General features: G+C 45.3%; 1 protein-coding gene and 1 non-coding gene across 3 annotated transcripts in view; both read right to left on the bottom strand.

Annotated features, from left to right (window-relative positions):
* Positions 1–1401: 1401 nt before the first annotated feature.
* SNX19 (sorting nexin 19) overlaps positions 1402–11862 on the bottom strand; it is a 47173-nt gene continuing 36712 nt past the window's right edge. Inside the window, exons 9-11 of one of the 2 annotated variants that reach the window (XM_004714216.2) lie at positions 4819–5003; positions 2930–3017; positions 1402–1744 (exon numbers count right to left, since the gene is read on the bottom strand). In XM_004714216.2, the coding sequence (XP_004714273.1) occupies positions 1612–1744; positions 2930–3017; positions 4819–5003 (406 nt within the window). In that variant the 3' untranslated portion in view covers positions 1402–1611. Of the gene's footprint in view, positions 1745–2929; positions 3018–4818; positions 5004–9125; positions 9294–11862 lie in introns of those variants that run through there. The other variant, XR_006680559.1, reaches the window with a different exon arrangement.
* On the bottom strand, positions 4111–4241 carry LOC115871380. The gene has a single exon (XR_004047257.1). It is a non-coding gene; the product is annotated as a small nucleolar RNA SNORA19 (small nucleolar RNA).

Raw genomic sequence — 11862 nt, 5'->3', positions numbered from 1 at the left:
CAGCACACATCTACCTAGTGCTACTTAGTACAAGTCCACTCTTATTGACCCTATAGGACAGAGGAGAACTGCCCCTTAGAGTTTCCAAGGCAAGAAGTCTTTGTGGAAGCAGACTGACAGCTGTATCTTTTCCCAATGGCTGGTGAGCCCACACCCCTGACCTTTCAGTTAGCAGCCCGGACGTTAACCCATGTAACCAGGGTTGCTTCACAGCAAACCTACCCCAGGTCCATAGGAACACATTTCATGGTTAAAAGTCACCGGAATGGGGGGGAAATATGGGTAGTATACTTCACAACCTTCTTCTACAAATGGTTTAATTGTGGGCTCGTCGCCTATTAGAGTTAAAAAGACCAGGCCTCTTTTCCCATTTGACCCCATTCTCATCAATGTATGGCTCGAGCCTGCTCTCAGTGGCACAGCCCCACACTGCAGAGGTGAAGCTGGAGAGCTGAAGGGAGAGCCGAGATCCCCCCTTGATACACTTCAAACCTTCCTCACCAGCTATTTGCACACTCGTAATTCACAGCACTTCCCGCCTGACTTTCCTTTGCACTCCTTTCCTACCGTTCCTAAGCTTTCTAACGGAGGGTGCAGCCCCACCTAAAACTTTTCCCCTTCATCACCTAACAGTTAACTGGATCCTTAAGAAACAGGTCCTTACGGACAGGCTTTCTTTGTGGTTAATGAATTCCCATGTACATTTGTTAATCGTATCTGTCCAGAGTAAAAGTTCCCTGCCAGAGACTTGTGAACAGAGCCCACCTCATTCCCTCCAGGGCTTCCAACTCTTTGGGTGCTCTCAGCAGGGGGCACGAGGGGAGGCGGCTTCTGTTTGAAAGGGCTGAGCTGAAGATGCGACTTGTTTGGTTGAACAGCGAAGGAGAAGCCCACGGGTGAAAGCTCAAAGGGAGGAAATGAGATTTGTGGTGCTAATCCCTTTTAGGCCATGGTAGAAAGTGAACTTTCTGCTTTGAAGTCTTTGGGACAAGAAATTACAGCTACCAGGGAAGCAGCCTTCATGACTTCCTCTGTAGGCTCTTGTGTTGGAAAGTACCCAAGGAATAAGAAGTCCCTTGAAAGTTCTATCCCTTGTCCTGGCATTGCTGGGAACTAGATAGGACACAGAGGTGTGATCTTTGGGGCCTGAGTGAAGTTTCAGTGTCCTGCTGAGAACAGAAAGCACAAATGTCTGTCGTTTCCCCCTCCTCAAACTAGACCTTGTATGCCAGTGAACTAGGTATATGGATGCGGGGGACTGGTTACATATAGGCAGACAACTATTGTACAGGGGTGGGCTAAGAGAGAGGCTGATGGGGGCCTGCCCCTCTACCTCACTGCTTCCTTTTCCAAAGGATTCAGGATCGACCCACCAACAATAATCCAAACACCACAAAGAACTTTAGAAATGAGTATGCATATAATTGGTCCACATATCCCACCTGTCACCTACGATTCAGATGGAGGAGGACTGGGGGAGAGTTGTGTCAATGCCACTCTAGGACTTCTGAACTACAGATCAGTCCCAGAGACCACAGGCTTCCTGACTGGTCTCTGCGTGGCTGGATAATTGTCCTTTCCCAACCTCCAAGAAGTACATGGCCTGCAGAATTAAGGGGAGACCCCCATCCGCTTGGGGCTGCCTGGTGTATCTGAAGCAGACGTGGTCATGGGAGACTCTTCAACAGAGGCTTTGAGATCCAGGAATTCCAGGATGATGTCCCACAGACAATAAATCAAATGCCTGAAACAAATGGACAAAACAACTTAAAAGAGGGACTGGCTCAGTTGAGACACCATAGTTTGTTCAAAACGTTGCGTTTCCCTCCCCCTCCCCCATTACTGCTGCCTTATCCACTGCCATTGAATTGATGCTGACTCCTCGCAACACTACAGGGCAGGGCAGAGCTACTCCTTAGGGTTGCCAAGACGGTACCTTTTTATGGCAGCAGATGGTCTCAACTTTCTGCCATCAAACAGGTGGGTTTCAATCATTGCCCGTGGCATTAGCGGTCCAACACTTAACCCACTGTGCCACCAGGGCTCCTAGCAGAGCTGTAGTAGACCCCAAACTAGAGGTAGATGAAGCTCTACCATGAAATAAATATTTGCTGAATTACTGAGGGTCACAACGCCAGAAACAGTACTTGGGATTGGAGTTTAGAACATTCCATTCCATTCCCTACTTACACCATCACATTAGTGCATCGGCACTGCTGAGTAATTGTAAGGGGAAATCCCTGATAAATCGGGTTTCTAGGAATTCTCAGGGATTCTGACTATTGCTGCTTCTCATAATCAATCAGTGTAGACCGCAGGCTACTTGTAGGCAATAACACGAGAGCCAGGGTCCTAGAGGAGTGCGCGCTAACCGATGCAGTCTACTCTGGGCAAAGGTTTACGAAGAGTGAAGGAGTACTCAGTATTTTCCCGAGGAATTTATTCCCAAGGTACTAGAGAGTACTGTCTCCCTCCCTTTCTGCGCCCCTTTCTTATCTTGTCTATGTCAGAGGAAATAATGACAGGGCTTCATAAGGCCACAAACCTACAGTTAAAACCATCACAGATCTGTCATGCGCAGGTGCAACGCTGGCCCCTATGGTGCTCCTAAGAGCTGGCACATACTGTAGAGAACCCTTAGCAGACCAATAGCCCCTGAGGGCAACATGGCACTTTCAGTAACTCATCAAATCCATTAAATACACACCTAGGCTGGTCCACTAGTAGCCAGCTGCCTCACCACAACCTGCCAGAGGCTGGCAGCATGACTTGTACTTCGTGTGTACAGATGGTGCCTCAGCCCCAGCCTTCAGGACAATGAAGACCATCTCACTCATGGGAAGGTAACCTTTCTACTTAGACACTGTGGACACCCCAGACATCGGAGATAACTTTTGTTATCATGTTATAAACACGCTGTTCAGCCTACCTGTTGATGAGGGGTTGCTGTAGTGATTCTAAGACTAGGCTCCAGCTCAGGCGGCATTTGTTTACGCCAAGGATTTCTACTACAATATCTAAAAAGAGAGAACAGATGGGACTTTAGTGTTATAATATTCGCCTTACAATTTAAGGAGACTGCCTTCTAGTCTCCTTAGTGATATCAGAGGAATCCCCATCTCCCAGGATATCTGACAACTCTACACAAAATGGGTTAGTTCTGGCATTTCTCCAAAAAACGTGCTGTTATTGTTTTTGTTAGGTGTTGTCCAATCTGTTCCAACTCATAGCAACCCTTTGTACAACAGAAAGAGACACTGCTCAGTCCTGCACTAGCCTCACAGAAGTTCTTACGTCCAAGCCCAGGGCTGTGCCACTGTGTCAGGCCATCTCCTCCACGGCCTTCCTCCTTTCACAGGCTGCCCTTCTCCAGGGACTGGAGGTGTCTTTTGATAATACGTCCAACATACACGAGATGAACTCTTTCCATCCTTAAGTCTAAGACGCATTCTCAGTGGTTGTACTTCTTCCAGGACACCAAAGAACAGCCATTGACAGTCTCCATAAAAGCGGGTAAACTAAGGAAAGTATTCTTCTTAAGTTCCGTATCCAAGAAAGAAGGGCTTCAAGAAATACTTTTGTAACCTGTCACTCTGCTGCAGGTCCTACTCATTAGAACAGGTTGCTGTTGTTAGGTGCCATCAACTGCACAAAACACTGCCCGGTCCTGCGCCATCCTCATAATTGTTCCTATGCCTGAGCCCACTGCTGCTGCCCTGGTGCCAATGCATCTCTTTGAGGGCCTTCCTCTTTTATGCTGCCCCTCCACTTTACCTAACACGATGCCCATCTCTAGGGACTGGTCTTTCCTGACAACATGTCTGAAGGATGAAAGTCAAAGTCTAAGGAGCACTCTGGCTGTACATACTTCTTCCAAGGCAGATTTTGCCAGTCCGTGGGGCTCCCAACATTCTTAGCCAGCACCACAATTCAAAGGCATCGATTCTTTTTCAGTCTTCCTGATTCAATGTCCAACTGTCACATGCATACGAAGCAACTGAAAATACCACAGCTTGGGTCAGGCTCTCCTTAGTCTTCAAAGTAACATAGAGAGTGAAAACGGAAAGGAGACATTTTTTTAAATATTTATTTTATTGGATTTTATTTTGCATTTGTATGAAGGAGGCTGGCAGCATTATTAAACATTTACTTAAACTGCTAATTAACCTCCAAATATTTGTTTAGCACATAAGAAAATCACTGCTCATATGAAGATGGAAGGAGGTCTATGAAATGTGCACAGAAAGGAGAAAGTTTGGACTGAATGATCCATTTAAAAGCTCACTACTTCTTCCTGGTAACCATAGCCACAGGCAACACACTACCTTCCCTGCCTGCTTCAACACCACACAAAGTGAGGAAACAAAACCTCTTCAGACTTGGTGCCCGCCTACTGCTAAAGAACGAGTACTTTACTCAAAGGCTCCCACTTATCAAGTCTTAGCCCTTGCAGGGCACATGGCTTTCCTCCCTGTCTCAAAACGCCCTGCTTGGTATTGAACTCAAGGTCTTTGTCTGATAGGAATGGCCCTGAGACCTGCCCCTGTAATCGTTCTTTATCCAAATAGCTGCAAGATTATCCTCTTGTATTAGGGTCTTTTCATAGGGATCCTTTTCATTGCCTCAGCAGCATCTGAGTGGCAGAGTAAAAAAAAAAAAAAATCCCTAATCATTTTCCTATTAGTTCAAGAAATGGTGGGTAAATAAGTTTTTGTGTCTGGGCCCCATTGAAACTGGGGACGGGTATGGGGTAAGAATGGTAAAACAGGATGAGAAGGAGACAGGTATCCGAGGATACAATCTCAGCAGTCTGATTACCTGGAAGGACTCCCATTAGGCTCTGCAAAGCCTGTTTCTGAGCAGCCACCTTCTGCTCTTGGGTCCTTACAGGGCGAGGGAACTGAGGCAAATGTCCCCCAGGCCATATGGACTCCTGAAGAAGCTGCAGGTACTGCACCCAGCGCTGGGGACAGGTTAGATTAGCCACCTGGATCTCCAGCCACCTGGGAGGAAGAGAGAAGAAAGCTTAGAGAAAGTCCAAGGGGAGGGTGTGGCCGTGCAAGAACCAAGGGAGCAATTGGAGACGCATCTGCCCTGGAGCTCATCTGTCCTCACAGCGATCCTAAGGGACAGAGTGGACCTGCTCCTTTGGGTTTCTGAGACTAAATCTTGTCTTCATCAGGGTGGCTGGTGGCACTGAACTTGCGGTTAGCATCCCAAATCTTAATCCATCTTAACCATCAGCACACTTTGAGCAATCAGGACAAGGGAAGACAAAGTTAGCATAAGCTTTCCTAATTAGAGCCATGGCCATTCAAGAACTTAGGGTCACAACATTTGAAGATTAGTGATAATAATAATGTCACATACTGAGTGCTCACGGTGAAGCACATGTTCTTCTAAAAAAGCACACAAACATGCCCTGTCCTAAAGTAGGAAGCATTATATGTTCCCCAGGGAAGTTATACACAATCTTTACACATAAGCTTATCCATAATCTTTACTGCTAAGGGTTTGTGACTGTACACAAGCTCCTATCCTGGGCCACTCCAACAATGGCTGTCTTCAATTCCCAGGCCCTGTGACATCTTCCCTTGGCTTCCCAGCTGTCCTTTCGATAATAAGGCCACTCTTTTCAGAGCTGATGTCTGCCCTTCAGGCAAGACCTGTGTAAACCAGCTTCTTCCATGAAGTCTTTTCTGAACAGTCTTGCAACTTGTATTCTCCCAGCCATTACAACTAACTCCCATAGCACTAAGTTCTATAGCACCAATTAGAACTAATCTTTGACTTTGAATTATTGTTTTCTCAAGCGTTTGTAGCTTTACTTTTCCAACTGAACCGTGAGGTGCGCAAGAGAAGAGTGGGACCCAGTCTTCTGTCTGTTCTCATCGTGAAGACATCTCATTGTCTTACTTTAAAAATGAGCCAATGCTTCTGAGAGATTAGCGACAGCAAATGTGGAAGTCTTAGCAGATTCCTTAGTTTGTTATTTAGTCCTTAGTTGCCCATGCATTCTTTTTTTTTTTTTTTCCCAAAGTACCGTGGGCATGAGCATCAAGCTTCCTCAGTGAAGCCGGCAGGGGTGTATTGGCCAGAGATGCAACACCAGGTGAAGCGCTTCCACTCATGCATGGGAGACTCCCTTTGGTACCACAACACATGGTCGCTCATGCCATCACTCCTACATCTGAGTTACTTGTCTCCCATCCAAGAACAGAGGGGGCTGCCAAGGCAAACTTTATTTAACCTCCACCCTGCCAGACAGTCTGCATTCCACTCAAGCTAGGCATTCCAACCTCGGGGGCTGCAATGCCCCAAGCCCAGGGCTCACGAATGCTTCTAAGAATAGGGAGCCTGAAAGGTAATAGCAGTGCAAGAATGGCAGACATCAATGGAGATCAAGCCCGGCACAAAGCTGCTCTTGCCTAAAATAGCTCTCACGAGCGTATCTAGTCTTATTAGGGCGGCGCTACCTTTTTATAGGGCTTTTCATTCAGTGAGCCTAAGATGCCTGATGAAAAGGATCCAGGAGAAAGAATTCCTATTTCTGTTTATAGATGAGGTTCACCAAAGGGAGGTGGACGCAGTGACCTGATGGGGTTCTCTGCAGGGAATCAAGTCACTCAATGTTCTTAACCCAAGCTCACCTTTCTTCACCTTAAGCTACACCTGCTGCTGTGACTTTCGCTGAGGGCAATAACGTGGACAAGGTTCTCACCTAAGCGAATTGAGAGAAAGAGGCAAGGTAGTGCAAAATCAGAATCCAAGCCTTTCTTTCATGGGATGTAGAGAACCCTAGGATAAGAAACTTTGGGCGAGCATTTCTAGCTCAGTTTCTCATTCATGTTGGCATACAATAAGCCACTTTCCCCTCATTTTTGTCCTCAGAGTTAATAATGACTGTGGCTCAAACATTCAAAAGCATCTTGGAGTGTACTCAACACTTCTCAGACTAAACATAATATGCAACAGAAACTCCCTGTACTGTGGTCACGTTCTGCGTACATCATCTTTTCTTTTTCTTTTTAATGATTTTTTAAAAGCATTGTGAATTAAGTGGGGCACTTATATTTCAGACCATTAAAACTGCAATTAACAGTTCAAATCACTCCTCAATCCTCATCCCTGTCATCTATCCTATCCCCACGGACCTCCTCCTTACGGACCTCCGTCCTCCCTTTCACCAAAGTCAACACCTGTAAACCTTCTAGTCCAGTGCTTCGTCTTTCCACCTCTGCCCTCCCTCCCCTGAGACTCTCCAGAGGCTGTTCCATTGGATGACCAGTCTTTGTCTTGTAGCAGAGATTCACTACACCACCTGTCTGGTTGGGAATGACTAACTCCACTCAGCATAATGCTCTGCAGGTCATGATGTGTTTCATGGTTTCATCATTGCTTTTTGCGATGCGTAATTTTCCATTGTGCATATGTACCAATGCTTCTTTATGTCTTCTACTGATGGGCATTGGGGCTGTTTCCAACTTCTAGCTCTTGTGAACCGTGCTGTGAAGAACATGGGAGTGCACACATCTGTTTGTGCATGGCTTCTGCTTCTCTTGGGTGTATACTCTACAGAGGCATTGCTGGATTGTACGGAATATCTACTCTGAGTTGTCTGAGGCAGCACCGTGTCACTCTCCACAGTGGCATGTCTTGTATATTCAGTGGGGCAAGACCTCCGCATTAGGGCGACGATAGTGTCTCTGTCCTCCTCCATAGGGATCTAGCATCTCATGCACATATACATAAAATCCATTTTAGTATATGACAAAACCCGAATTTATGAATGTGTACACATCTATCCAACTGCAAGTTATCAAACATGGGAATTCTGGGGAAAAGAGCCAAAATAATAATAATAATAATTTGATGAGAATGAGTTAGTGAGTGAAATCAAAGTACGAAAGCTGAGCAGCCTTCGCCCCACCTCCAAACACACAACAAAACCTAATTGACAAAGCAGACTCAAGTCTCCAAGAAAATGACAACTGCTGATAAAACAAAGATACTGTCATAATCATAAACCCGGAGGCAAAGAACTGACCAACAGAGGGCCCTCAAAGAGTCAGTCCCGGAACGTAAGAAATAGGACTTGTACCAACTGGCAGAAAGAAAGCAAACTTCAGGTCTAAAAAGAAGCCGCATTTAAAAAGAGGGCTTCTAGCTATCAAAAGATAGAGCGTCTGGGGTCTTAAAGGCTTGAAGGTAAACAAGCGGCCATCTAGCTCAGAAGCAACAAAGCCCATGGAAGAAGCACAGCAGCCTGTGCTATCATGAGGTGTCGAAGGAATCAGGTATCAGGCATCATCAGGACAAAAAATCACATCATAGTGAATGAGGAGGGGAGTGAGGAGTCGAGACTCAAAGCCCATTTGCAGGCCACTGGACATCCCCTTACAGAAGGGTCTCGGGGAGGAGATGAGCCAGTCAGGTTGCGATGTAGCAATGATGAAACATACATCTTTCCTCTAGTTCCTAAGTGCTGCCCCATCGCCCACTATCATGATCCCAATTCTACCTTACAAATCTGGCTAGACCAGATAATGCACACTGGTACAGATAGGAACTGGAAACACAGGGAATCCAGGGCAGATGTTCACTTCAGGACCGCTGGTGTGAGTGGCGATAATGGGAGGGTGGAGGGTGGGTGGGGTGGAAAGGGGGAATCGATTACAAGGAACTACATGTGACCTCCTCCCTGGGGGACGGACAACAGAAAAGTGGGTGAAGGGAGACGTCGGACAGGGCAAGATATGACAAAATAATAATTTATAAATGATCAAGGGTTCATAAGGGAGGGGGGAGCAGGGAGGGAGGGGAAAAAATGAGGAGCTGATGCCAGGGACTTAGGTGGAGAGCAAATGTTTTGAGAATGATGAGGGCAATGAATGTACAAACGTGTTTTACACAATTGATGCATGTATGAGTTGTGATAAGAGTGGTATGAGCCCCTAATAAAACAATTAAAAGGGGGGGGGGCGTCTACTCTGGAGGCTGCAGTGTTCCAGTTTTCCTTATTCTTTATTCATCCCCTGGAGATAAATTACAAAACACTTCCACCACTCATGATTTCAAATTACACTCCCTTTTCATGACTGCCCTCTCGTCCAGGTTCTCCCTACCTCGCCGCCTCTAAGGAAACAGAGATCTTCTCCTAGACATTTGGATTGAGTCTGGTGTCATTTCCTAGCCCCAGGCAAGCCTGCAGGGGATGCAAAGTGCTCCAAATCCTTCTTGTCCATAGACCTTCTCAGGTATGCTATCTGGTCAGGAATAGCGAACACTTGTATCTGGAAAGAAACAATGACAGGGCCAACACCAAGATAATCACGACAGGCCATATCATCCTCTTCCTTCCACAATACCATCTCTACACAGTGTGAACCATCATGAAATCTCCAAGACGTGCTTTGCCAGCGGCCAGGTTCAGGGATGCAGGATGGTTGGCCTTTTCTAACATTTACCATCGAGCCAAATGCCAGTAGATTCTTACTAACGGCAAAGACAAAGGGTTTCTCCCCGCCAACCCCCCACCCCCACCCCGCCAATGAGCTTCTCTCTCCTCTGTTCTGATCTCATTCCCTTTATCCTAGCATCTTCTCTAGAGTACAGTTCCATCAACCCCAGCATTTCCTTGCTTAACTACATTAATTCCTTTAACCCTGTCTGGTTTATTCTAAAATGGAATTACAGAGGGAAAGCTAATAGATTGGGCTTATGGGTGTTAGAAGATAGAACCCTTAATATCTCCTCAACAATTCTCTTCATCTTTCTATTTCACAGGTGATTTTTCTGATCTTTACCTAGGAGTAGGAAGGGTAAAACAAATGTGTCCCTATAGCTACCCTGAAGCCAAATGCCAGTGATTTATGTGTCAGAACTCTGATGTTCTGGATGTGTAGGACTCTGATGTTCAGGAGCTTTCCCAGTAGTACTTCAGGAATTTGTGGGTACCACTTAGTATTTTGCTTATAGAAATCTAAAGCTTCGGGTGCTGCTGTTTGAACTGTTCTTTGAAAAAAAAAAAGAAATCCAAAATTTCAAAGTAGACGAATAGATATTCACTCCACTATTTATTACATCGTATTTATAGTAAGTAATCTTACAATACTGCTGTTGACAAGTCAGTTCTGACTCACAGAGGCCCTGGTGATCAGAGTAGAACTGACTCAGAGGATTTACAAATCTGCACATCTTTATAGAGACGGACTGACACATCATTCTCCTGCAGAGTGGCTGGTGTGTTTGAACCACTGACCTTGGTTAGCAGCCATGCTCTTAATTACTATACCACTGAGAGACCTTTAATACATCATTTACGAAACACAAATGTGATTATTTATTATGTGATACCAGAGGCATGAGGTGAACATGCTAAAAGAAATATGGCAGAGAGTAGCCTCAGGGGCACTAGTTTTGTTTTTTACTAGTACTCTAGTCCTGATATTTTATTTCCCTCTTCCACCCTGCCTTTATTTCAAAGTAAAATCAAGAAGAAAACAGCAAACCTAGGTATGTTCTGCAAGGGCACCTCTCAATAATCCTGAGCACATGGAAGCCTTACTAAGGAGCCCAGAAATAGCCAACAAAGTTAGAAAAACAAGGACCAACAGATTGACACTCTGACATTCAAGTATCTGGGATGCTGGGCGCAGACGGAGGCAGGCTTTGAGGTTAGGGCTTACCATTACCCTGGGGGTGGATGCCTCCTCCCCAGAGAAGGGAACCTGATCTGAAAGAGCTGCAGATAAAGGCTGAAGCCATGGCTAAAAGGGAGACAGTTTAAGACTACAGCTTAATATGGCACTTCAAGACCAGCAGAAGGTCACTGCCCATGAAAATAGCAGAATCAAGAAATCTTACATGTAAGGGGAGAGGGCTTTAGGGATCATAGTTATGCAATCAGCCAAATTCTCTTCCTTTCTCTTCCAAGAAAGTTGTTCTGCCTTGGGGAGAAAGGGCGCTGTGTCAGTACAGCTTTGTGATGACAGGTGGAGGAGAAAGACAGGAAAATAAGAGCCAATGTTCATAGGTGTCATCGCAATGTGCTAAGAAAATAATGAGTGTGGGCTAAAAGAAGATGAAACTCATTCCTTGGGGTCTGTTTATTCCCAGGGCTAGATCTAATAAGTAACTCAAAGGTGATTATGCTACAACCTCATCTTAAAGTACCAAATCTAGTTCAGAGAAAAGAGCAAAGGAAGATCAGATGAAGGCTTCTATCATTCCAAATAGACCTACACGAGATGATGTGCTACCTCCCTCATTCCCTTACAGCAGGTTGCTCAACCTCCACACAACTGTCATTTCGGATTGGCAGTTGTTTGTTGTGGGCTTTCCTGTGCTTGGCAAAACCGTAACATTCCCGGACTAGCTACAATGCCTTCAGTTGAGAACGACTGCTATAGACAGTTTTCAGAGTCAAAAGGTCACTCTTGGTCATTTTAAACTTGGAATAATATTTTTTTAATTTTATTAAAATTAAATTGGAATTTTAATAAATTCCCATTTATTGTGGAATAATATTTTTTAAGTTATATATTATAATTATAAATATATTTCAAATCATTGTTATTATCTGCCCTCGAGTTGATGCGGACTTATGGAGACATTATGTAGAGCAGAATAAAACTCTGCCTGGTCCTGGGTCCTCCTCACAATCACCAGCACGTTCTAAGTCCCTGGTTGTGGCTATTGTGTCTATCCATCTTCCTGAGGGCCTCCTCATGCCCTCACTGGTCCTCTGCATCACAAGAAGTTCTGTCCGCCTCCAGTGATGGATCTCTCCTGAGGAGATGCCTAAAGAAAGTGAGTTGGGCAACATTCTGTTGTGGCTCATAATTTTTGGAAGTAGATCCC

Source organism: Echinops telfairi, unplaced genomic scaffold, assembly GCF_000313985.2.
Source record: "Echinops telfairi isolate 266 unplaced genomic scaffold, ASM31398v2 ScPeMD7_5592;HRSCAF=6446, whole genome shotgun sequence".
In the NCBI taxonomy this organism is placed as follows: Eukaryota; Metazoa; Chordata; class Mammalia; order Afrosoricida; family Tenrecidae; genus Echinops; species Echinops telfairi.
This window is presented reverse-complemented; position numbering and strand designations above follow the sequence as displayed.